The 27,272-nt window shown below is 44.6% G+C and overlaps 4 protein-coding genes across 5 annotated transcripts in view; 1 reads left to right on the top strand and 3 right to left on the bottom strand.

Moving 5' to 3' along the window:
* Positions 1 to 310, top strand: part of nr0b2b (nuclear receptor subfamily 0, group B, member 2b) — a 1,644-nt gene extending 1,334 nt beyond the window's left edge. The window contains exon 2 of the mRNA XM_062529985.1: positions 1 to 310. This exon is cut by the window's left edge and continues 311 nt beyond it. The gene's annotated coding sequence lies outside the window, so the exon portion shown is untranslated.
* A 1,873-nt stretch (positions 311 to 2,183) lies between these two features.
* On the bottom strand, positions 2,184 to 9,367 carry kdf1b (keratinocyte differentiation factor 1b). Of its 2 annotated transcripts, none has more exons than XM_062529394.1 (4): positions 9,133 to 9,367; positions 6,315 to 7,291; positions 4,383 to 4,460; positions 2,184 to 3,506 (listed from the first exon to the last, which is right to left on the bottom strand). In XM_062529394.1, exons 2-4 carry the CDS (start codon positions 7,270 to 7,272, stop codon positions 3,406 to 3,408), a joined length of 1,137 nt encoding a protein of 378 aa, XP_062385378.1. In that variant the 5' UTR covers positions 7,273 to 7,291; positions 9,133 to 9,367; the 3' UTR covers positions 2,184 to 3,405. The 2 variants fall into 2 exon arrangements, with proteins under 2 accessions (XP_062385378.1, XP_062385377.1); XM_062529393.1 differs by having other exon boundaries at positions 2,186 to 3,506; positions 8,896 to 9,367.
* A 144-nt stretch (positions 9,368 to 9,511) lies between these two features.
* Positions 9,512 to 11,758, bottom strand: LOC134072614 (uncharacterized). Its single transcript, XM_062529391.1, has 4 exons — positions 11,621 to 11,758; positions 11,156 to 11,211; positions 9,700 to 10,991; positions 9,512 to 9,612 (listed from the first exon to the last, which is right to left on the bottom strand). Exons 1-3 carry the CDS (start codon positions 11,644 to 11,646, stop codon positions 9,712 to 9,714), a joined length of 1,362 nt encoding a protein of 453 aa, XP_062385375.1. The 5' UTR covers positions 11,647 to 11,758; the 3' UTR covers positions 9,512 to 9,612; positions 9,700 to 9,711.
* An 11,721-nt stretch (positions 11,759 to 23,479) lies between these two features.
* On the bottom strand, positions 23,480 to 26,592 carry tpbga (trophoblast glycoprotein a). Its single transcript, XM_062530189.1, has 2 exons — positions 25,827 to 26,592; positions 23,480 to 25,494 (listed from the first exon to the last, which is right to left on the bottom strand). The coding sequence occupies exons 1-2, from the start codon at positions 26,075 to 26,077 to the stop codon at positions 24,645 to 24,647; spliced, it is 1,101 nt and encodes a 366-aa protein (XP_062386173.1). The 5' UTR covers positions 26,078 to 26,592; the 3' UTR covers positions 23,480 to 24,644.
* Positions 26,593 to 27,272: the final 680 nt, after the last annotated feature.

Raw genomic sequence — 27,272 nt, 5'->3', positions numbered from 1 at the left:
ATTCATTAATGTGGCCAGGTGGCAAAGTGCAAGAATGATTATGCTTGTATTAGTCAGTGTGTGTGAATGAGATATTGTTACTAAAGAGTTTTGTACTAGATATTTTTATTAAAAAGAAGTAAACAAAAAAAAAATCACAAAAATACATATACATATTAATGTGATCATTTGACTTTACTCTGCACAGAGAACATCAATGTTGGATGAAAACGTGTAGTTCCATCCAATAGTTTGGTTCTGTTAAGTCTCCTCCTTGTGGTCACAACTGGTACTTTGTGGAGTTGTCAACTAGAAGTGGGAATATAGCCTGGGAATATAGCCTGGGAATACTCATAAGAACTTTCAGCTAATATGGGATTTGCTCTGCAGGTCCACCTGGCCAAAAGGCCATTGAAGCCCATTTCCAATGTCCCTAAAACATGGGCACACAAATACAATTACTAGGGTGGCAAGGACGTGTATTTCTTTGGAACTGAGTAAACTACTGACTACTGCATTGAAAACCTTTCATTGCAAGATTGCTACATATTTGAAAGTTTGGTTGGTTTGAGTTTAATGTACCAATTTAAGTTTAGTTTCATTGCTAGTTACACCCCTGCTGGAAGTCGTCAGTCAATGAATCTTTTCCAGAACCACTCCCAATTATACAATTGTGAGGGTCTGGGTGCTCCCAGGCTAGGGGATAAATATTTGAAAAAGAAATCTATCTACAACGATTCCATTTTGATAAAGAATATAATGGCAACACAAAATGGCGTTAATAAAACCTTTTTTTTAACACGTCATTCAGCAGTGTTCTGTCATGGCCCTACGGCTGCATGCAGACTGATACCAAGGTCTACTCCAATACCAATACCGATACTTTGCGTCCCAACAGACAAGTTATGATGAGTGGGATGTGTCACCATGACAAGCGCTTTGACTGGAATGTAAACTAAGGTGTGAGTAGAGCGGGACAATTGAAATTGAGAAAAACAATGAGTCACCTCAGGGAACATTGGGCATGCCGGGAAGTACCAGGAAATCCCCCATCTGCTCAGGTACAGTACAGTAGGCACAATGGTGTCAGAGCAACACTCTCACCTGCACTTCCAGTTTACACAAAACACTTTTGAAATTCCATTGACTAAACCACTAATGAGATTTCCTCAAAATATTTATACTTTACAAGGAAGCTCTCTTCATTCTCAATTTTCAATTGAGAGATAGTAGGCCTATTGGCATTGTTGTCTTCCCTTTAACATTGGTCTACAAAGCACATGTCAACTTTATTCAGTAATAGTGGTCTGTGAGGTTGAGCATGCTTTGGCCCCATACTGTATGTCACCTTAAACCACACTAGTCATTAGCCAGCCCTACTAAAATGGGTTCGCATTTCCAAGATAAGAAACTTAACATTGCATTTCCTTAATCACTGATACAAAAGTATTCCTGGTGACAATCCAAATACCACCAGTGCCAAGCAGGGCAGTAGTAAAGCACCAAGCACAGCCAAAGATGTCAGAATGAGAGGGGGGGGGGGGGGACTACTCTCAGTGGTAGTGGAGTGACAAGATATTGAAGAGTCTAGCGCAACACACAACAGCCATGATTGATATGAATGGTCATAAATCCACATCACCTTCAACAACATGAAGATGATGTAATCTGCTTAAAGAAAAGGAAATGTACAATCTTGTTAAAACAGACATCCAGAGCTCCAGAAGCAGCAAATGTTACATCATAAATGGTTGTAGTGCCTGAGTTACATGCTTCAGTTCATTTAGTTCCTGTTGATTTATGACCAGTTTTGTCTATGACCTGATCCACAACTAAAAGGGTTAAACCATTTAACACACACACACACACACACACACGGTTGATTGACTGAATTCTGGAAATCGTCTGAAATTCAGTTCATCAGCTCCTTTCACAAAGGCACGTACTGTATGCTTACAATGATAAACTGATAACACACGGATGTGCCTTGTTTTTTTCTCCTTAGGGACATTAACTGTAAGTGAAGAGTGAAATAAACATACAGCTTGATTTCTGTCATGATTTATTTCAACCTAAAGTAAGACCAGCATCTCATGGATGACTTGGTACATTTATTTGTCATAATGGCTTTTTTTTTTTTGTGGGGGGGGGGGGGGGGGGACTTGAAAAAAACAGAACCTTGGTATGAGGGTTTGGTTGTTCCCATAGCAAAAACACCAAAATGCTCCTTAGAATATCAAAATGACTGAAAATGGCAACTGACAGAGAATGCCAACAATAATACAATCATTTGTATGATCAGTTCTAGTAATATTAGTGCAAGCATAACAATAAAAAAAGATAGCCACGTGCACATTTTTCTTCAATATTTATTTTCAGAATAAAATTCCAAAGACAGATATTGATGAGGGACTGTGTCTATTTTCACACCTTCACTACAGACAGAGAATAACAGGGACAGAACCATGCACCTTCTATATCATACCTTACCATCCTTACCACAGACAGCAAGGCAACAATGAACTTGTGAAAAATCATTCAAAAAGCGTTTTAACAATAATAATAAAAAAGATTTCTTTACATTTCTTCTACTAAGTAATAAAATGATGTCCTTCAACCCTCCACCTGACAATTTGTCACTGGGACAAACCCTGTCATGTTCATGGATGGACGAGGACACTCTTCCTCAGATTCACAGTATATTTACACTATTCAATCCCTGAATTTTACACATCTACAGATACACTAGAGGATCACATAGACAGTCACACACACATAAACAGATAATGCCGACACACCTGCATTTCCTATAAGCATAAGAGTATCTATAAAATGACTAAATGTACATTTTGATCTGACGAGGGTGAGCCTGCACACTCTAAGTATCTCACTAGTAATGACATGATATCGTACAACACAGATAACCTGGGCCAACCAAAGGCATGACAAGTATGGAGGGTTTCAGGTTTCAGGTTTCTCTTTCTCTCTCTCTCTCAAGTTTCTGCCTCAATTTTTCCAATCTCACTTTTATTCTCCATCACTAGCTACATCTCACTTCCATTCCATTCCTCTCTCTCTCTCTCTCTCTCTCTCTCTCTCTCACACACACACAGAAAAAAATCATTGCTATATTCTTTTACACAGTGGACAATGGACAACAAAATGAACTATAATCATCTCAGAAAGGAAAGACAACAACAACAAAAAACAAGAAAAACAACAAAGGACAAATATAAATTACTATAATTCTTAATATAATGAAATAGAGTACAGTTCTTAAAATGACTTTTTTCCCTAACTGTCTATGGCTCAATCTATTACTGACCTTAAGTTTTCCTTCACCTAATACCCTTGGAGGAGGCAACATTCCAGAGTTTCCCAGTTTTCCAAATCCGGGGAAATAATCCGGAACATTCTTCCTGGGGTTCACGTGCGAGGATACCTGTGGAGAAGCGGGAGGCCAGACGAGTCTGAGTCCGTCTCCCGGTAGGCTGGCGAGAACGTGGTTGGCGAGCTGGACGAGTTTGCTGTCACACACACACACACACACACACCACACACCACACACACAGTTAAAATTGTTTGACATCTACTCGATAAGGTAGGTAGATGAGGCCTGGAAATGTAGACTCCATTAATGCTTTTACTGTATTGCAGTGACCACACACACAAGTCCCAAGTCAAAAAGAATTGCAATAGCTATGCTCATTTTATATAATGAGGCTATGGGAAACCAACATAGCTATCCAAATTTATGTAAAAGAGGTTAGAGCCATTTTAGTATTCATGTGCCCTCAAGTATAATTTGCGTCATTATCCCCTACACTTTATATCCTTTACTAGAAGGATGGCAACACAACTGGAATTCTACTTGTGTCTACTTGAGTCCTTGGATCAAATAGTACGACAGGCGACTGATCGGCTACATGATTTCTTATGGAGGAGTAAGCATCACATTGATATTCATCTGCTACTGATCAGATACCCAATGGACAAGCAGGCATTGTCCTCCTGACAATGACCGACTGTGTCAATGACTCCGTCCTCCGAATCAAAGGAGAAAACAAATCCGTGACCTCACCGACAAACCGAAAACTCTCAGAGGGCATAAGCAAATGAAAAGAGAAATAGGAAGTGAACAGTTCCCGAAAACCACCAAACAAGGAAACAAACAACCTCAGGTGTGGTCTCTCAATGACTTTGTATCACCAAGATGGATCTGGTACACTGGCTATGACCAGAATACAGGATCAAAAATTCAACAATATTTGTCAACTATTCTTTGTAATAGACCACCTTCATCATCTCAGGATAAACTCACAAAACAATGAGCTCTCTGACATGAGAGCAGCCTATGATTTGTGTCCTTAGGCAATAACAAGATATTTAGATTACATGGTTACCTCGATCGCTGTTATAACGCATTTTTCTGGCTTGGACATCTGAAGGCGTCTCCCTAGATATTTGGACGTCAAGGTCATCTATGGACATGGAGAACAACATAGTCATCTTGAAGAATTCAGACACAGCAATTTCATCCCAACTTCAATTGCTAAATGTATGATGATGGTAAGGGTCTCATGTACTGCGCATGGGCAGTAGATATTTTACACATCCCCCCTGCATCCCCCCCCCACACACACATCTAAATTTGCTCTTTTAAGACGATCTTGAAAAAACATCATGTTTGATCCACGAACATGTTCATAAACCTTAGAATTGTTCGCTGCTTTGTTCTTTCAATGCCATCCCATTTCCTATCCTTCCATTTTGGACACAGTATGGACTAGTTGCATTAAAGGCTCTCGGCGAGCTCGTCTGTTTCCTGTGGAGCCAGGTGTGTTTGAACCTGCCGCTATTCTGAATGTAATTCATGTCCGAGTTAGAGGTTGCACCTAGTGAATCAGCACCTTACGATAAAGAAGGACCTATAGACACTAATTACATTCACATTAGTGGCAGGTTCAAACACAACTGGTTCCACAGGAAACAAACAAGCTAACCAAGAGTCTTTTGATCAACTAGTCCATTCTATTCTTGCATTATATTCAAGTATACTCTAGCATTGCACTCTTGGTTATGTCTTTGCACTGCACATTCTGCACTACCTCCTTGGCACACGTTCTACTATAACATCCCACTTACACTTATGCATACTGCATCACCGTGTCAGTTCCCTATCTGGAATCTGAAATAATCTGAAAACAACAAAAATTCAGTGGGTCTTGAAAACAATTATGTAAAGGGCTTAATCTAATTAGTGTCAATCCATAGTGGGTGAAACAAAAATGCATATTTGGTGATAACTGAAGTGTTATCTGTCATGTTTGTGATATGTGTCATGTTTATTCAGTTAGTAAAGTTGACCCTAGCAAATGACAATAATAGTTATTTAAATCCAATAATATTATACATCCGTTGAATTGCTGAAAATGCAACAACCAAGCATGTTGCATGAACATGTCAGTACTCAAGTGTGTGTAAGAGTGCTCTGTGCATCAGGGGGAACAAATTCTTCATAACAACAATTAGTGAGTATTGAGTAAGGCCCAATGACAAGACATGACTAATAACTAGTGCCTACTAGATATTTTGTAACTAGTGCCTGCTTTATTTATTGACCTCTAGTTAATTGATTGCACAGAGTGCCCCAATATTTTGTCTCTTGTCAGTTATAACCTTCAGCGAGCTTGCTTGTGCTCTTGCTCTGCTTCTTCCATATGTAGCACAGTCTGGCCTCACGCTAGGATTACCTCATCCATGCAAATTCTATACACATAGAATGAAAACAGCATTGTGGAATTAGTTCCCTATTCAAGGGCCTGAACCTCAGCAAGTTTACCTGCATTTTTCACTATTTACTATGCTGATGTACTCTCACACATAAACACAGAGAGGTGAAGAAGGTAGGATTAAGGTTAAAGCTCAAATCAAACTCCTGTATAAAATGTGACCCTGATGAAACAGTGGAAAAAAGATGCAGTGAATTGGATACTCCACTGGTACTCATTGATTAGCATTAAAGGAGAAATCTAGCAAGTATATGAAGACTCGCCAGACTTCTCCCATGGTACTTACGTTCTGTAAGTGGTTGGATAATTCTATGTGAATTGACTTTGTCCAAACTAGGGTTGCAATGATAGGACATGTTCATGGCATAATTGTCTCCAGTGAAACCCTTCACTGAAGCTCTCTTTTGGTCTAGATCTATGCATACTAGAGAAAGTGGGCCGATGCGCTATTGTATTTGGCACATGCTCTTGTCCATATGAGCTAGGAAAAAACAAATGTTAACAGCAGTGAGAAATGTGCATTGTGCATCACTTTACACTTACTGTAGTTGCTATCGGTGAGGGAGAAGCTTCCCTTCATGGTTTCGGTGCCACTGTCGGCGGGCGTCTCTACGCGCCGTACGGGAGGCCTCTTCTTACTCTTGCGTGTGCTCAGGCGGATGATGCCGTGGACGAGGCGACACTCGGCGTCCTGCTCCTCCAGGTTGTGCTCGCGCACAATGTCAGAGATGAGGCGGCTGATGTCGCTGGTGCGCTTCAGGAAGACCGAGTCGGACGTGCATTTGGCCAGCTCGTCGATCTGGAACTGCGAGTAGAGCTCCAGGAGCTTGCGGGAGATGAGCGAGTCGACGTCGCCACTGCCGGCAACCCCGTCGTCGCTCCACTCGTCCACCGGGCCAAACTCGTCCAGGTACATACTCCCGCTTTTGTGAAGGTTAAAAGGTCGCGGCGGCTCCTGTCGAGGGGCTTTGTAGACATCTGGCTCCTCGTCCAGGTAAAAAGGGTCCACTTTCACACCACCGATATAGACATCCGTGTAACCAGACTCTGATTCATCCTTCTCGGAGGAGCCGGGGGCGGAACGGGCCACTTTGACCTCGTGTGATTGGCTCTCCGCCGGCGCCAGACACGGGACACGTTGGCAGAGTCGGAACAACCCGCAAGTCAGCAGGTTGCAAACAAATATCCGGCACGCAGCCATGGAAGTGCAGGGCCCGCACTCGCACATCCTCGAGCTGGACGACGACTCGGCAGGCACAGGCAGGATGTCCTGGATCTCAAACTCCTTGCCATTGGCATCTTTAGGGTTGGCCTTGTGGGTAGTGCCCCTCCTGGGCACCGACAGAGGCTCCACGGGGTCCACGCAGCGCTCCTGGTAAGGCCTGCCCTGACTACCCGTGCTGCCCAGGGAGAGGCTGCGGTCGAGGGCGAGGCCGTTGTCACCTGGCCCAGGCGAGCTCCATCTCTCATGGTTAGGACCTCCAGCGTGGTGACCAGACATGGCTCATGAGGTCCGGGGCCTGAGAGAGAGGCCACAGTATGAGGACATCATTTAATTCAATAAAACATCATAGTGACTGTATATAGGCAAAAACAACTGAAACTCAAAGTGTTTTGCAGAGCCCAGAGTGTGCAACAAGCAGTAAGGCGACCCAGTGCAAGAAAAAACCCTTCTTAACAGGAAGGAATGGTGAGGAGAACGTGGGGGAGGGGTGGGGGATGATCTGCCTGGGGCCAGGTGGCTACTTTGTGTTTTGTGAAATCACTAGACTCAGGCTGTGCAACTTGCAGTATGGAGTTGACAACTATTTGACCGGACTCATGAGATGACGACTGAATCACTGGAACTCTCTAGTCACTGCATCGCACCGTGTGTGTGTGTGTGTGTGTGTGTGTGTGTGTGTGTGTGTGTGTGTGTGCCCTCATTACTTAAAAGCTGTTGGTCCAATTTACTTTAAAAATGTAATGCAACGTAGAGCATCGCTAGGACCCAGATCCTGCTTTTCCTGCTTTTTTTTGTCCACTCCTGTCATGGACAAGGGTCTGCTTCAAAATGTGATCCACATGTAAGTCACAAGCAGATAGCAATCCATCAACAACTAGAGTCAGCTTAGCACAAATGGGTTAATATGTGATCCATCTTAAAGAATGCAAGAATTTAGGCTGGCTACTGCTTTAGTGACAATTTGCCAGATACTATCTTGCAAAACCATAAGGAAGGCAAGTGTTGGCCTTTTCAGTCACCAGTCACGAGTTAAATCCCTAGTAGCCTACAATACCTTGACCAGAAGCACCACCTGATCAAGGCAATATGTTTCTCGCCGTTTCGTGAATGCCACCACCTATCTACATGTCAGGGGGGTAAGCAAGTGTGCTGTAGGCTAACCAATAATATATATATATATATATATATATATATATTTTAAATAATAATAATAATAATAATAATAATAATAAATAGCAGGCTTTAGGCCTATTGCTAAAGTCAAATACAAATCTGAGTCAAAGTGCAACATTTCAACAGGTAGGCTAACAAGCAACATCAAGAACATTAACAGGCATATAATAGCAAACTAGTGCTGTATGCATTTGCTTCGTTGGGCAGAAACTGTCCAAAATAAGAGGAAAAAAAACATGCGTAATCATGTTTACACAACAACCAACCCTTAACCTTCACCAAAACACTAGAACACAGGGTCAAGCGTTGAGGTTATTTCTAGTGTTGGACAAGAACATATCAATAGAAGGATATAGGCCTAAACCTAATCTTCAAAAAAGGCAAAGCTGTTGCTTGTGCAATGGTGACGTTTGTCTAGGCCTATGAATCCGCACCTGTTTACAACCACCTGCCATACGGTGAAACAAGCCGTGTCATTTTATAGCTAATAGTTGTGATTTAATGTGAACACAAATCGGGTATATTCTACGGAAGGAATGACTGAATTACGGAGGGAGAAATGTATTATGTAGGACACTGGATTTCACTGAATTTAAATTCCGAAATGCTGGCTTAACGTTAACAACCAATTTATTGGTTATAGGCTAAATGAAAATTACACCGAACGGTAATAACCGTGTTAGTAACTTTCAACGTATCGACTATGAATTTAGACCAGCTACTTACGGCATATGGCATAAAAGGTAGTCCACTCGTTACAGCAAAAAAAGTATTCCGGAAGTCGAAGCAAACTATTCTTCCCCGGCAGTTGTTTGAGCAGGAGTTAAAGTCTGCAAAGTCAACTCGGCGCCATTTGATTTATCGGAGGACATAGTCTACGCTCCTGCACACGGACTCGTTTAAGATTAAACTGAAGTTTTCCTTCAAGACAAAATGCGTAAAACAAGGATGGCGGAAGATTACCTGCGGCAACAGGTAAACCTCGGTTTTACCTTGCACTGTTGCACAAAACAATGATGACGTCAGGCAACGGAAGCATTGCAAATTGGTGCGAGTCACGGTTCAAGCTCTAGCTGTAGCCTAGACACGTTTTCCAATTTTCCCTTTAAAATGAGTGATCAGCCGAATGACCCAACTAAATCACTCAGACCTTTGCTTTTCAAACAGACGTCCTGAAACCTAAACCTCACTGCAATTCGGCAAGACAGTAGGTGGCACTGGAATCACGTGCTAGCCAAATTAGGCGACACAACCCTCTCCAGGCAAATCATTGAATTGAAGTATGATGACTGGCGTCCATTAAAAAAATAAATAAATAAAAACTGAAGACAGACAAGAGCAATTTATAAACCAATATATTTTATTCAGAAAGGCATGAGGCACTTCATGGAGTCATAGCAAAACCATGGTCATGTTCAGCACATAGGTCCCCATCAGACTATCCTGAAATACAAAAGACGCTTTAAGGACAATGTTCCTAGACAAAATGTATTACACTTACTATAGGATTTGGTTGAAAGGGCACCTTACCTGATGCTACAGTTAAATTCTCTTCATATAGGTGAGAAACCCCTGTCCCTTATTTGGAGTGGCAGGCCGCATTCTCTTCCTCTCAGCCGGCGATATCGTCTCGATGACACCACTGCCTAGATGACTGGGGATGACCGTTAAGATGGAGTCCTCTCCCTGCTGAGAAGCGCCAACAGTGTGAGGATTCTCAGGCTCATAACCTCCATGGCTGCCAGCATGTCCAGAGCTATGCGATGCTCCATGGCTTTGAGAGACGGAGTTTTGAGAACTGTAACTCATGGATGCTGCTTGGCTCTGCCAGGTTGGTTGGCCTGTTTGTCCGTAGGTCGAGGAGGCGGCTTCAGGCTGGGCCCATTGGGCCTGAGCAGACCCAAAGCTGCCGGAGGGAGTCATAGCAGATGAGGCAGATGACTGGGGCCTAACTGGCACCCATTTGGCTTGGTCAGGTTTAGCTGAATATGGTCTATACTGAGCTTGTATTGAGCTTGTTGAGGATTGTAGCTGTTGATTAGCAGGCCTGTAGCCCACACTGCCTCTAGATGGACTTGTAACTGGCTTGTGTACACTACTTGTTGACCCACCTACAGGTGAATTGGGTCTAACCAGCACCTGCTTGATGTCCATAGGTTTGGCTTCATAGGGTCTGTACTGACCAGAGCTTGTTGAGGGTTTTAGCTGTTGATTAACAGGCCTGTAGCCCATACTGCCCCTAGATGGACTTGTAACTGGCTTGTAGTGTACGCCACTTGACTGCCCTACAGCTGCAGAGGAGTGCTTAGTAGACCAAGCAGGGGGATTTGGCCTAACCAGCACCTGTTTGACATGCTCATCTTTGCCAGGAGTCAGTTTAGCCGGATAGGGCCTGTACTGAGAGTAAACCTCAGGCTTTGGTGGCTGAGTGGTAGGCCTGTAGCTGCCACTGCCCTTAGACTGACCTGCACCTGGCCTATAGCCTGTATTGCCTGAAGACTGACTTGTAACTGGCCTGTGGTTTGCGGTACTTGTGGACCCATCTACAGCTGTGAGTGAGGAAGGACCATAATTTCTGGAAGAATGCACTGGCCCCCAGGAGGATGGAGAGCCTTGGTTAGGGATGTTTCTGCCACTTGGCTGGCCTGCTGAGGAAGGTTTTATGTTCACAGCAGCAGATTTTGTGTATTTCTTGCTATAGACCAAACTGTTGGGTCTGACAGCTACTGAGGTGAATCCCATTCGCCAAGGGCCTTTGTAGTGTCCCTCAGGTGGGGTGTCTTCAGGCAGTCGCAGGCTGTGCACATAATCGTGCACATAATCTGAAAGAATGAATGAACTACCATCAACATCACTGCTGTGGATGTTTGCATGCCTTTCAACACTGGTTTCACACCACATCCATTAACTGTTGCATTGCCTCATCCTACTACAGATATTATTGTCTGTGCCAGTATTGTGTTGTAATACAAGGATAGTTAGTTACCAGGGTAAGTCACCGATGAGCTGTATGGAGCAGCCAGAGAGAGATACAGGCCCAACCTGCAAAACAGACACTTTCAATACATTGCCCTCCCCCTGCAGTTCTTATTTTGGAATCCTACTAAGGAATCAAAATGCACAATTAAAATCCCTCAAAAGCAAATAAGTTGGACAAGTTGATCTTGGTTGGTTCTCAAAAGAAACACATCTTATTTGGCTTACTCATTTCTCCCAAGAGACCCTTACAAGAAACAAGGTAGGATTAGAGATTGAGGGGGAGAAACAGCATTGAGAGCTCAGCTGCAAAGTTGCACTCATCTTGTTTAAGCCCAAACCCAACTTAAATTCAATTTAAGAGCTGAAAACACCCCTTTCCCTCTAGGCTAGCCCTACTTCTATGGATCCCTTAGGAGAAATTGACGTAGTCTCATTTTGCATTTGTTTTGGCCTAACACAAACATAAACTTACCACCAAAAAGAAGTCCCAGAAACCATGGCTGTCCAACAGAAGAAGCACAAACCTCAGCTACATAAACTCCAGTAACCCAAGGCCTTGTAACTTGTCTGTCTGCCTACTGTACGTGCACATTTTTATACTGAGCCTACTCAGCTAATAGTCTACTGGTGCTGCAAGGCAATTAGATCCAACAGCTGAGTACAATTCTTTTGATTGAACCATTTGGAATCTTACAGGAGTAACAAATCAGGATAATTACTGTGATTGGTTGCTCGCTCTATAGGGTGCCTCTCATTTGGGCTTTTATACGTCCTCCCTCGCTCCTCGGGCCTCGATCCTCACTGATCTACATAAAGAATGATGGGGCGGCAACAATGGGATAGTCTATCCAGTGTTAGTTATAGATCAGTGGGAACGCCCCTCGAGGATCGAGCATCGAGGAAGCATGTTGAGAAGCACCTACAGAATGCTGAGGTTCACCTATAAGGAACCAAAGCTGCCATCTTTGCCCATATAAGGAGATCCAGGTGTTAATTGAAGCCAGAGTGGCAGCAAAGATAAGGGCGGCGCAAGATACTTCATAGGCGTTTTTCCACCAAAAACGAACCTGGTGTTGAACTTGTGCCGTTCAGAATTATTTGAACCGTGGTGCTATCTAGTGAACCAGCCCACATTTACATCCCTCGCTTCTTGGGCCTCGATCCTCACTGATCTACATAAAGAATGATGGGGCAGCAACAATGGGATAGTCTATCCATTTCTCTATCTTTCTCTATGTAGATCAGTGAGGATTGAGGCCCGAGGAGCGAGGGAGGACGTATAAGCACTGAATGAGAGGCACCCATGAACTACGACGAAGTATCTTGCTCCGCCTTAACAATCTTTGGTGGTAGATAAAAAAGAGTGGCAACTGGGTGCCTCTCAACCTCTCCTCGATCCTCGATGCTCGGTCCTCCAGGCTCGTTCCCACTGATCTATAACTAACATGGATAGACTATCCCATTGCTGCCGCCCCATCATTCTTTATGTAGATCAGTGAGGACGAGGACCGAGGAAGAAAGGGAGGATGTATAAAGACGAAGGCACCCATAGACCTCCATAGGAAAAAATGGCAGCACTTTTTCCAGGCTATTCCGTGTTATTCTATGGCTCTGATTGAAGATATACCTATGGCATGTTGAATTGCATTGCTTGCTCTGGGGTAGCAAAATTCAAAGAGTGCTGTCTGAACACACCAAATATCCACTAAAAGGCAGAGGACAAAACTGTGTAGAGCAAAACATCTGCATTTCTGAACTTTCAGTCCATCCCATGTCTCAAAGCATGTGTGATCAGAATGTGACCACGAGTTTGCTTCCTTAACAGATATCTCATCACACATTCCCTGTGGCGCTAATCTATTACTACCTGGGAGGAAATGTTCATATCCAATTATGGTTGTAAAATAAGAAAGTAGTTAAAAAGTGAACTGTGTTTTGTTCATGCTCCAGCAGTTCTTGGACCTTGTTCCCTCGTTAGCTTGATTAATGACACTTCACGCACCCTCACTGAAAGGCCGAGCTCTGTAGTTGGAGTCCAACAGCTAGTAAGTGTTGAGCCACACACACACACACACACACACACACACAATAAAAGTGCCAAAGGCAGCACTTGGTGCTACTGCCAGCTAATTGTTTGGTTGGAGTTGGGGCACAGAGATGTGCTCATTTGAATTGGAATGCCAACGAGAGAAGTAAAAATATTGCTGACAGTAGTACTGGTAGGGTTATATCCTCTGAGCTGCAGGATTATTACCTCATATTAGGGCACACACACGCACACACACACACACACACACACACACAGTCATTTTTCTGCAGTCTTTGTGTGTTGTGAGTGTGTGTGTGTGTGTGTGTGTGTGTGTGTGTTGCCACGGGTCCTGTCTTCCGACATTAGTGGTGGGAGTATCTATCACACTGGCCCACTTTCTCTGCCCCGTCACTTCATCAGGTCCTCATTATACATTCCTCACAGCCCTCGGAGTCCGGTGACTCACACAGGATTCTGTCCATAACATGACACGTGACTGTGGCATGTACAGAACTACTGGAAGGTCAGTCAGAGGCTTCTCATGGGTGACTATGATAATGCACACACAGTCTCGGTTTCATTTTGCTCAACTCAATTAAATTTAGTCAACTTTTATTTTTTTATCAACAAACTGAAATTGCTAACTTTTATTGTTTTGTTTTTTTCAGCATAAAAAGACGGATACCTAGTGCTTTCTTGTGAAATCATTTGACTTCATTTAAGAAACGTTTGACTTATTTACAGACATCTCTTCCAGAAAACAAGCACATTTGTCTGCCATTGCATTAAGTACATTTGTCTTGAAAACAAGTACATTTGTCTTGATGAGACTCCTTAAAATAAATTTAAGTCTTCTTATATTATTTTGAAATGATCTTCCAAGAGCGAGGTAAATCTTTTCATACTACCGTAAAAACAATACCAAATAGATTTTTTGATCTTAATATAATCTCTTAATTCTTATAAGATCTTAATTTTTTGCAGTGAGGAAATTATTGTAAGTCATAACTGGATAACTGTTTGCTAAAAAAGCATAATGAATGCAATCTTATGAAAGGCCGTAGTAGTGTGTCAGTTCCGGGCAGGGTGAGAGAGTCCGGAGGGTTAGATGCTGAGATCAGGGAGATGAATGGCCTCAAGAATAAAAAGGCTTTTCTCCTTTGGAGTGCTGAAGGTGTTTTCCAGAGGAAGGCAGCTTAAATGAGAGTATGAGCGAGCGAGTGAGTGAAAGGCCTTAAAGGACAGATTTAGAGAGTCTATTTGCAGTGGCCCATTAGTCCTTGGGTTGTCAGAGTGTGGCCAATATGTTTATAATGTTTGTCAGATAAAGAGAATTCAGTCTATTTGTGTCCCCCGAAACAGTCTCTCAAAAAAGCGCTGACTCAATTACAAATATGAGAGGAAGAACTGGAACACAAGGTGTCCTCCACTGACATCAGCTAAATCAGACCTTCCTGACACACGCGGAGACAGGACGAGGACAGCAAGAGGAGAGATGCAATACATCTCATCTGAAAACGAGACAACATTTATCAGCAACGCACAACTCCAGCGCCGAAAAAGAAGCCCTCAATCACTGACACACCAATGTGCCACCACTACATAGCCTACAGTAAGAGCTCTTTAGGTATCTATATGGCTCTGGCGTATATCGCTATTAGCATGCTAAGCATTGCAAATTAATTGCCACTGATGTGTAATGGCCGGACGATGTCTGGAAATTATTTAAAAACCTGACCAGCCAACGCGGTTCACTTCTTAAGACCCCTGGGATGGTGTTGTGGAGGAGAGGAGTCGAAATTTGAAGTACAAGCATACTTTAGACGTGTAAACAGACATACTGTGATTTTTGCAAGCTAAATACAAGGAGGTGAACGGATGCATTTTGCCGTTCACTGACATCACAATTCAATAGAACTTTGGACGTTGAAGGCATGAAGGATGCATCTATGCTGCCTTCAAATTTGGGCAAAACGAAGGTATCTTAGAAGGCAGAGTTTTTAATTCGGACATGCCACGATGCCTTGCTCCCCTGTAAGATATCTTAAAAGGCAGCTTTTTTCCCCGTTTCGGACACAGCCAATGTGCACTGCACTGCACTTGTGTACTCATATTGTAAGTACAGTATGCAAATCGGAACACAGTCACTTACTAACAATGCCTGGGAGAAGAGCCAGCCTGCAGACAGTGGTATACAGTATGTGTGTGTGCACCTAACCATACAGTGTGTCACACTGTCACACAACAATCAGATGTAATGTAAATATCACAAAAAAATTCTGTATCTCACATACTGAGAGGGTGTATGTCCTTGCTCTGTGCGTGAGTGTGTGTGTATCCCCGCCCATGTGAGATACAGACATTTTTTGTGATATTTACATTACATCTGATTGTTGTGTGGGTATCACACAATGTCACACAAACCTAAGGCTACATGGGGTGCATAACTAAAGTGTTACAATTGCGATGTGTTAAAACCAACTTAAACGACTAATTTGTTTTTTTGTTTTTTTCAGACAGGCCATTATCACGTCTGGTGTGGCCAGTTCAGTTGATCATAGGGGTTGCAGCAGAGCAGACGCAACAGAAACACATCTGGTGCAGCCCCACTGTAACACACCGCACAGGACATGCACTGTCCTCGGACCCCTCCTCTACCTCCTCCTAGTACTTCCTCCGCCTACTAGGCTACTACACTTGGACTTTTAGTACTTTTAACTCTGCACTCTCATCATCTAGTAATAGTACTGATTGATCTACCGTAGTATTAATTCCTACATAAGGTTTCCTCTCTATTGTAGCTTGAATGTTCTTCCTCATTTTGGTTCCGTCATGTCCTGACTAGCCGCGGCTTATACATTGATTTAGCTACATTTCTTCCGCTATGAGGTTAATACAGGGGGGCAGTTCATTTGGTTTTGTTTCTTTTAACTTTTTTTTACTTTTACTGTAAATCTCTTTGGACTGTGTTTGGATTTGCTAAATGAATACATGTAAATGTCATATGCAGGATGTTGTAAGGCCCTGGAATATCCCCTCCTAATTTAGAGCTGAATATTATGTATTTCATGTAAATGAAATTTAAGATGAATTAAAGTTTTCAAGAATTTCATGTACATACTTGGAATTTCTTTTACATTTTACAAATCAATTAGGCCACTCAATTCAATGGAATGTAATCTGCTGTTGATTTCACTGTCTGAGGTGGGGTACATCAGAGAGGAGCCGGCTGTAATGTGATAGTTGCTGTATGGTGCTTGTCTCGAGGAGACGTCCGCAGGAAATCAGGACTGGGGCGAACAGACTCCGACCTAGACAACGGTGGGCAGATGGCGTTTCCCCTCTGGAAGAATCTGCCCTTTGACCCCCAGAACGCTTCCCTTCTCCCAGCCAATGGGATGCGTCAGGGCTCGGCTTGGTGCTGGGCACTCCCTCCTGCTAGAGCATCTGGTCGCTCCTCCTGGCCGACAGAGAGAATCATAAAGATGAGTAATAATGAGCTGAGATCGCCTCCCCGTGCAGGAACAAGAGGTCGGCCTACCTGGGGAGTGAGAAAGACACGCCCCGTCAGGAGCCATCGTTTACTGTTTACTGATGTCGTGCTTGAGATTTCTTCCCCCGCCTCACGCTCGGCTCCATCTCCGTGGGCTGTGGAGTTCTCCAAAGTCAGACGGAGTAGCCGTCAGGGGTGAGTAATATTACCATGTGCCACAACAATAGATAATGAATTAAAAGGTTGATTCACACGTCTCTGGGCCATTAGAGTTCTCAGCCTTACTGATTTAGTGGACATCCTTTATGGGAGTTAAATGGGAAATCAATAGCTGAGAGTTTAGCCACACACACACACACACACACACAGGCCCTGAAGCTACGAACAGTCGGTCGGATGTTTGATTTTGCCAGCATTTGCAACAGTGTCCTTGGGCCGTGGCTTGTCAAATTACGAGCGAAATGATAAAGTGATGGAGGAGGAGACATTGTCTTGGGATAGAAATATAGAAAGAGGAAATAGGTCAGAGGCCCTGAAGTGTCCCTGTGCACTGCCCTGGTGGTATACAGACGTGAATTACACTACGTTACGGAGGGGGTGCAAATTCATTCAAGCCTGTTTTGGGAGCAGACCAAATTGATTCATAAGCTGATTGTGTTTCAGCTCCTCAGAGCCAATTCATCCCCAAACAATTAAATCTCACCCTCATCGCGAGCACCAGATCGCTACCCCCAACATCATCATGCTCCTCCACAGAACTCAATTTAGGACAATACAGCAAGTGAGCCATATTTTTTCCTGCTGTTTTTTTAGTCCCCCACCCCAACACAAAATTGCATAATCAAAAGATTCTGTCGGGGAAGAAAAAGAGGCACAGTGGGTATTCATTATGGTCATATATCAAATATCAGAGCACATTCTGGACGTGGATGCAAATCTGCCTGTGCAGAGGGACATGCTTGCTTTGATTGTCAAAATGTGTGTTGACTTAAAATGCAAAGGCAAGAGAGCGGACAAGAAAATGGGCTATGTGTGTGTGTGTGTGTGGGGGGGGGTAGTAGTGGGAGGTGGGATGGTTATGGTGGGGGTGGGGGGTCAATTAATGCAGAGAAAGAGAGAGAAAAAAGTCAGTTTGTCCTCTTCTTCTTCTGAGCAACCACAATGACAACAAAACAAACGCTCTTACAAGCCCCACGGTCGAGAAGGAGGCCTCTGAGCCCCAGCCAGCTGGGGGAGGACTCGTACCCACAACAGAGACCCAAACTCTGGGGCGGATATGAGAGCAGACCCCCCCCCCCCAGCCCCACCACCACCACCTCCCCACTGGAGACCCAGGGACCGCACTGATGTTTAAACACTGTGGCAGCCTGGTCCCCACTTCCAGACCCACTACCAGTCAGTCCACACTCGTTTCCCTGTCGTCCCAGAGATCAAAAAGACGAGTTATGGGGTTGTGTTTTTTTCCTTTTCTTTTTTCTCTTCCTTTCTTTTTTTTTTTTTTTGCAAGGACATCAGAAGGGGAGGTTGCATTGTTGTGGTTTGTAGAAATTTCAAAATCAGCATTTTTTCTTTATTCACTGCAGGGGTTTTCTGTTGTTTTTTCCTCTTTCCCAAACACAAAATGCATTTGTTGCTGATTCTATGCCAGAGTAACATCACTGTATTAGTGTTTGCTATTGGAGATCACGGCATACTAATATAGACACAAATGATGCAAGTGAGGCAATTTATACATGAAAACATGCACAGGAATGTGCTATACCAGTGCATTTTCCCTTTGTTTTACTAAAACTAGGACCAAGTGTTTGTGTATGAGTCTGTGAGATGATGATGTAACTATGGATAATGGCTAGTGCAGCTGCACACAAATCCCCATTCTCCAAAAAGAGCAAACACAATTACTTGCCATTGATCAAACGCTCTCATATCGACCAATAAAGGGACACTGCTTGACCAGTAGCCTGAATAGCTGGCCTTTGTCACGGGGGCAGTTTTTGGATACTGGCCATTGAATGGGAAACCCTGAGTAAATATGATGATGCATTACAAATGCCAACGTTTTACAAATGGTAGTGAGGAACAATTAAGGAACAAAGGACTGGACCTGCAAACTCCCCAGCTGTTGAGATAAGAGGAGTTAGAGAGTGGACGTACACACACACACGCACACAATGTGCTGGGGGAGGAGGCTTTTCAGACTTATTGAAAAGAGCTGCGCGATTGTTCTGGTACTGTAAACATGGCCATTGCGACAACATCCAGATACACACACACACACACACACACACACACACACACACACACACACACACACACACACACACACACACTGCACTTTGTTGTTTTTTAAACATGCTGCAAGAAGTACACACTCATTGTCTCTCTCTCTCTCTCACACACACACACACACACATCCCTCTATCTGTGAGTTTCTTTTTTATGCTCTCATTCTCATTCTCTCTTTGACTCTCTCTCACTCCTCTTCCCTCTCTCTCTTTCCGTTCTCTCTGTCTCTCTCTCTCTCTGCCAGCCAGATGAACAGGCTGTATACCTGCTGAGTCACAGCCCAAGTCAAAGCCATCAAGAGGAACAGGGGAAAGAGAGAAAGAGAGGGAGAGATGAAGACATGAGTGTGTATGGAGGAACAGGGGAAAGAGATAAAGAGAGGGAGAGATGAGGACATGAGTGTGAATGGAGGAACAGGGGAAAGAGAGAAAGAGAGGGAGAGATGAAGACATGAGTGTGTATGGAGGAACAGGGGAAAGAGATAAAGAGAGGGAGAGATGAGGACATGAGTGTGAATGGAGGAACAGGGGAGAGAGAGAAAGAGAGGGAGAGATGAGGACATGAGTGTGTATGGAGGAACAGGGGAGAGAGAGAAAGAGAGGGAGAGATGAGGACATGAGTGTGAATGGAGGAACAGGGGAAAGAGATAAAGAGAGGGAGAGATGAGGACATGAGTGTGAATGGAGGAACAGGGGAGAGAGAGAAAGAGAGGGAGAGATGAGGACATGAGTGTGTTCGTTAGAGAGACAGACAAAGGGTCAAAGAGAGCAAGAGAAACAGAAACAACTGGGGGAGAATAGACAGCTGAGGGCTTGTACATCTACAGAGAGAGAGAGAGAGGAGGAGCAAGAGAGTGAAGGAGAGAGAGAGAAGTGTCATGAGGAGAGACAAAGTGACAGAAAGATGTTTAAAGATGAGTGAGAGAGACAAAAAGATTGAGAAAGAAGAGGGGAGAAAGATACAGAGAAAAAGAGAGTGACAGAATGTGACAGACAAAGAGAGAGAGAGATGACGACAGAGTGGCAGAGAAAGTGATAGAGACAGAGTGACAGAAAGATGTTGAGAGAAGAAAAGATTGAGACAGAAGAGGGGAGAGAGACAGAGAAAAAGAGTGACAGACAGAGAGAGAGAGAGAGAGAGAGAGAGAAAGAGAGAGAGAGAGACAGAAAAGGGGTGTCAAGTCTTGTTCACTATGCAGGCCTAGCTGTGGCCCTGATGCCACTTTGTCGTCACACTCGTGAGTGTTGTGGGTTTCTTCTCTTGCTCAATCTCTTGCAGATGTGGGATTCACTTTTGAAGTCATATTGCCTATCAAGGCCATTAAACATGCTTAATGTTGCCAAGATGCCCCACCAACACACACACACACACACACACACACACACACACACACACACACACACACACACACACACACACACACACACACACACACACACACACACACACACACACACACACACACACACACACACACACACACACACACACACACACACACATTACAACTCTGCATACTCACAACACATAAACGGCTAATTGCCACAAAAGAAGCATTCCAGAGAAGAGGGGAAAAAATGTCACGCAGAAAACAAAGACTTCAATATTGAAACCAGAGGAAGAAAATATGAGGGAGAGAGTGTCATGGGGATTGGCTGTGCAGTCATAAAATCTTATGCAAAAAAAAAAAAAAAAAAGAATGAAAGAAATATGTCTCACCAACACACAAACCGTCTTCAACAGCCAGTCAGCCTCTTACAGCACCAAAGGCAGGAGGAGAACGGGCAGAAAAAGAACACGAGCGAAAAGTTAGGAGAACAAATTCATCATCAGCACAGTTTCTGCTCAGTAAAGTCCAGCCCAGAGACAAAGGCGAGCAGAATCATCGCCGACCCCTCCCAACCTACATGTAGGGTTATTTGGGTCTAAAACCACTGCGACACATTTGAGCTTCGCTTTTAACAAGCGACTGCAGTCTGGTGCAAAGGGAGCCATTGACTGTGACAGCAGCCATTTGTAAGACCCTGACTCATCATTGTCCCCGCTGTGACAACCTTGCCCCCCCTGCAGATAGAAGCCCTCTGCATTTATTATTTTGCCTGGCGTGACTTTTTTTCTGCCAAAACGCCGCCTGCCCATCCACCAACAATCCACCCACACTAACTGGACGAGGACACAACAGCATGTTCCACCAGGTCCTCCTGGGGCATGAAGTCTCATTAAAGGAGAAGAATTGGATCATAATCAGAGACTTTGTAACGAGTAGACAAACCCTCTATAATGTATGGGGGTAGTACGGAATGCCAATAAGGCCATTGTCTACACACATCCCGCCCCTTCCTGTAATGCAAGTAACCAACAGCAACATTGTTGGAAACGCAATGATCTTCTTACGAAACAGCTTCCCAAAATTACGAAACGCAATGATCTTCTTACGAAACAGCTTCCCAAAATTACTGCTCGAAACCATTACCAAGATGGCCGCTGAATGGCGAGGCTTTGCCTATGTGCTTAGTCATGCAAAAGATCCTTAAAGAGAAACTATGCAGAATTGGCAATTCCATCTCCGGTTTCGGTTTTCGCTCGTTTTATGCTTGCATATTTCTCTGCAGAGCTTCCCCGACAGCTTTAGTGTGTATATTTATACATATGTAGGCTATATATAAATATATAAATTGCAAGCGTGGTTCTTCTTGTTCCTTACACGTCTTAGCCTTCCAGATGTAAACAAGGAGCTATCGCCTCCTGAACAAACTGCAAGGTTGCAATAGCGGATAGGGACACTGGGGGCGGGAGGAAATATTACTGTTTTCGATAAAACTGGTCAGTCAAGCAAAACAACGATTTCTAAGCGATTTTGACTATGAAAAAGTTGCATTGGGTCTCTTTAAGAACCCTTTTTCAACCGTCTCTGATCATACACTATTTCAGCCAATCACACTGATTTATGTGTCATGACAGCATGGCTATCATTTGATTGGCTGTCAAGCTTAAGTATGAATAATCCTTTGGCTAGGATCAACAAGTGTACCTGTCAACTGTGTCAAGTATTTTGCTCCTGTGACTCAATGGAGATCTTCTCCTTAGACGTAAGTATGAAGTATGAAGACAGCACTCCAGCCATCACTGTACTGACACTGCTTTGTTTGGACTTCCTTGGAAAGAGAACTGCAAGGATCTGACTTTACTTGGCTACATAATAGCTCACTGTTGATGTGGGTATGGAGGGGGGGGGTGTCTTTGGGTCTGGGGACAAAGCCCATCTCACAAGACCTGACACAGGCTGTTAAGAGTCCCTCTTTGTGTTTGGCAGAGCCCTCATTTGTTTTCTCATTCCCATGTAAATGTCTGACTTTAATGGTGTAGAACAAAACAAGAAAGACAGACCACTATTCGACAGAACAGACACACAAACAACAAAAAATGTAAACACAACATGTAACCATAACCAAAGTCCTCCTCCCTTCTCTCTCGGGAAAATTATGTCAAAACAGCGGTCCACCCTTGTAGAGGTCTACCACTAAGACAAAAAAAAAAGTTTGTGACAAAAAGCAGCAGTTTAGACAGATGTAGTTTTAAAACATTTTTTTTTTATTGTCAGCAAGCAGAGAAAATTGCCTACAGCAATGACCGGATCAAGCAAATTACAAGACAATGGCCTGATGCTGCCAATTGTGACCATGCATGAGATTTTGTTGTGTGACGCCACGCAGCCTCAGATCTTGCATCTTGTGGCGAGGCATGACTGATCTCTTCTGAGGCGACGCTCGCTCCTCTGCCATCCACGGAATTCCAATCTATCAACTTCCTTTTTTAGTGCTAACTTAACTTGCATAGGCAATGTGGACTCCAGAGCACTTCTCTCCCCTTCTAGAAATGGTGTCGCATGTTGACAGTGATTTACAGTACAGGATTAATGTTAAAGGGCATACAAATACACAAAGATAACTTCAAAGCTTACCATGCCTTAGTAAGTAATGTTCTTTAGAGATTTGTGTTGGAAAACAAAGTAAAGGAACATGCTTATCGAATAGATACTTACTGGAAGACTATACAGACTTTTCAGGAAACGTCTCTGCTTTAAAATGCCCTGCCACAAAGTTTTATCCATCTTGGATAAGTGGACGCAGTTGCCATGACACCTCATAGATCATGAAACACTCCAGAGCCCACGGAAGAGAAAAAGAAGAGAAAAAAAGAAAGCAGCGAATAAGAGCAATTTAATTAGACAGTACGTAATAAAGGACCGCTTCCAAACATCACGCTATGTATAATGTTTGCTTTACATACTTCATAAAACAAAATGATGTGGCGCGTGTACGTTTCAATGTACACTATCAAAGTCCAAGTACTGGCTTACAGCACTGCGCTGGGGCGCAGCGAGTTGAAGTGAAAGAGTTGAGCTGGAGAGCGCTTCCCCCCACAGCGAAGGAAGGAAACCCTTAAGTGAGACGGGATCATCTGTATCTTATCAATGCAACGTCTCCTACCCTCCTCCTCCTCCCCCCCCCATACCCCTAAACAGAAAAAGCTGCTGCACTTATGACAGACCAGGGCAGGCTTCCCTTCAAAGAGCTCTCCCTCCCTCCCTCTCCCTCTCTTTCTCTCTCTCTCGCTGTCCTTCTCTCCCCCTCTCTCTGCAAAAGCGTCTGTTGTCTTTTGAGGAGAAAGGGATCAGTTTCAGCAGCCTGGGCTGGGGGGACTGGCTCTCATCATCCTGACAATAAAACTGGAGAGAATAAAAACAAAGCAAAAACCAAAGGGGGGAAAGAGAGAGGGAGAGGACTTGTGATTTCCATCACTGGTTATGCACTAAAAAATGCTATCCTTCAAATTCTCTGGCAAAAAAAAAATGGTCTTGGGGTGGGGGCTGTGCAAAGGCCCTCGGACATCTTAGGAGACGTTATCCTGGTGTTGGAATGCTATGAAGAATAAGCTGCTCAGATTCTTTCCAGGTTCCCTGGGGTAGGGGCGACACTAGTCCAAAGGGATTGTCCCGGTGCTTATAGCCAACAGATGTGCTTTGAAGAAGAAGAAAAAAAAGGAAGACAGAAAAAGAAAGTGGGTTGTCATAGCAACGTCCCGGTGACACCCACATCTGAGGATCACCACGCCCCTTTCTCCATTATCTTGATGTCGTGATACAGTGCGCATCAGTAACGAGGCAACCTATGGTCTTCACCTTCAACTCCCCCCTCCCCCCTCTTCCCAACCAATCACAGGTACAAGGCACTTATCAGCTGTATCACCAAGCATGAGCATAAAGATCCGGCCCACTGGATGATGAAGACAAGCGGACTACTCTAGCCAGACACAACGTGCCTGATTTGTTAGTTCATTTCTTTTAACCTAGCTGTTGTTGTGTGTTTCTGTGCCGTAGGGGTGGGTGAGTGGGTGCACGTCTGCCTGTAGGTGCACCAGGGCATGACCATGAATTAGGTAACACTGACGAGAGATCAGGCAGTGCATGCTTCTGTGGAAATATCCTATCGATCATAGTAATAATATAGATCTATATATACACAACATATGGCACATTGTTTCCACTGATCTCCAACTAGGTAAAAATGCAATAGAAAAACAAACAAACAAACAAACAAACAAACAAACAAACAAACAAACAAAAAACATCAACACCCGCTGCATGTCCACGTATGCTCAGTGGGAGATAGTTTGTGAATCTGAGCGTCACACGTCAGCGCTGGAGGAGACGTGCGAGAGTCGCGGGTCGGAGTCGATCTCGTAGCGGTAGTGGTAGCCCTCCCACACCTCGCGGCAGGCGTCGCGCATGTCGTAGACGCGCTTCTTGATGCCCTTGCGGTTCAGGTAGAGCACGAAGAGGAACATGAGGCCCACGAAGCCCAGCACGATGCCCAGGAAGACGTAGGACGTCTGCAGCGCCAGGTCGGCGCCCTCGCCCGCCCGGTGGCACCCCAGGGGCAGGTCGCCAACGCCGAGGATGGAGGTGTTGCGCATGGCGGCGGGGAAGGCGCACGCCAGCCGCTCTCCGTCCGCCACGCGCGCCCGCGACTCGTTCAGCCAGGCGGCGAAGGGCTCGATGCCGCACGTGCACGTGTACGGGTTGAGTCCCATGTGGAGGCGCGCCCAGGGGAGCCGGTCCAACTCGCGCAGGGCCTCCTCGCGGAAGGTGCGGAAGGCATTGAGGGTGAGGTCCAGCTCTTCCAGGCGCTCCAGCGAGGCCAAGGTGCCATTGTGGAGGGCCACCAGGGAGTTGTTGGCCAACTGCAGCCGACGCAGGCTGCCCAGGTGAGAGAAGATGTAGTCAGGCAGGTAGATGAGGCCGTTGCCACTCAGGTCCAGGCCTTGGAGACTGGACAGCGCACTCAAGCGGAGAGAGGCGGCCAGGTCCTTGACGGCCGTGTGGTTGTAGAGCGAGCGGCTGAGGTTGAGGTCTCGCAGCGTGCGGCTCGGAGCGGAGAAGGCCTCTGGGTGAATGACGGCCAGCTGGTTGCCACTCAGGTCCAGGGAGCGGAGGCTACGCAGACCAGCGAATGTGTTGGATTCAATCTGAGAAATCCTGGTGGCAAGAGACACAAGACCATTTTAGAGGATTGCATTAAAATTCACACAGGACAGATCACTGTTTCGATGGACAATTTGAAAAAGATGATCAGCCTAAATTTGCTTCTGAGAAACTAAGTTATGCTGCAAAATTAGGCTACATATAATTTGGTCATACTTGTGAATTTAGCACAGGTAGTCCTAATGGAGTTAATGTAAGAAGACACCTAATTAATCATACCATCCATATCACTAACTGCATTATACAAATAATTAATCACAATAGTTTCAAAGGTCAAAAAGTCATCATTCAGATCTCCAGATGGTGAATTTACTGGTTAAGTTTACCTGTTGTTGCTCAGTGACAAAGTTGTCACATTGACCAGTCCTTTAAAGGATTCGGGTCCGATACGACTGATCTGGTTCCCGGTGATAAACAAATTCCTGGTGTAGCCTGGAATGTCATTCGGAATATCCTGGAGGTCTTTCGAAACGCACTTCACTGTCAGGGCAGCCTCGGAGCACTCACAGCCGGCTGGGCAGGCTGCCCCGGCATGGTATACACAGAGAAACGCGCAGAGGACCATCCATGGAAGCATGTTTGAAAAACTGCCCTAGAGGCGCAGTGAATCCGCTTCTGCACAAATCTTGCAAATCAACGAGCACCACGGAGACCAAGTATGAAGAGAAGTCCACTAACCCGTCGTGAAGATGGGAAATAAGTCACTCATTCTGCGTGCATTTTGCAAAAAAAGCCACCCGCTTCATTCGCGCCACGGACACACCACGCATGGAGAGAAGCAACACGGAGCAAAGCACATTCGCTGCACTTATTGCGCTGCCGCCACTTTTTGTTGCCTCTCTAACTATTTTTCTAGCCTCCAAGGAAGACGAAACGTGCAAACCCACAGAACACGACCGGGTTGTCGAACATACTTCTCCTTCTGATGAGTTTCGGCGCAACAGCGCGTATTCTGTGTGTTTATTTCCTTAGCATTTGTAAAACTCCACGTGCGACCGGGAGGTAGGCTACGATTTCCATGAGAAAAGCGAACTGGCCGTGCGACGTGTTTGATCCTCGCCGGTCTGTGCGGGGCGTCGCTCGCCTCAAACAATGAAATTAAAGCACCGTCGCTGGGCACAATCGATGGGGAGGGGCTTCGGGACTCTACTCCCTTTCAAATCTTCCCCGGGTCGCTGGTACAAAGGGAGACGGAGAGGGGTTGGATGATTACGGGGAGCCTGCGCAGACTATAGTGCCATAATCTATTGCTTAGATTTGAGGTACTTAGAAAAAAAACATCTGGCAACACTATTAGTCTTGTTTCGGCATTATGTTTTAAATCCCAAAATATGAATGGACATTAGGCCTAATGGTCATCATATGCCCTTTCCATACTTGCACACAGCTGGACTGCGCTTGTTTTTACCTACCTATCTGACTGAACTGGTTACGTGGGGGAAAAAAACACGCTACAGCTGATCAGAACGATCCTGGCGTTCAAATCAGATTCCTGGAAAGAGAATAAGTGCGTGTGTGTGTGTGTGTGTTGGGGGGGGGGGTTGTAGGAATTCGCAGTTCTTAAGAAGTCCTGGAAAGACATGAGCGGAAACAATGGTGTCAGGTAACCATCTAAAGTGATGCCACTAAAACAATGAGCCGCTTATTGTTTTCAGTGAGACGGTAGACACATCGCTACCCGGCGCCTTTTTCAAAGCGCACTGGGGCCCTGCGGCTTTCAACGAATACAAAAGGACGCGAATTTAAATGACCGACCTTTTGACAGCTTGGTG

The sequence above is a fragment of the Sardina pilchardus genome, chromosome 24, assembly GCF_963854185.1.
Source record: "Sardina pilchardus chromosome 24, fSarPil1.1, whole genome shotgun sequence".
In the NCBI taxonomy this organism is placed as follows: domain Eukaryota; kingdom Metazoa; phylum Chordata; class Actinopteri; order Clupeiformes; family Clupeidae; genus Sardina; species Sardina pilchardus.
The sequence above is the reverse complement of the archived record's forward strand: the minus strand, read 5'-3'. Positions and strand labels throughout refer to the sequence as shown.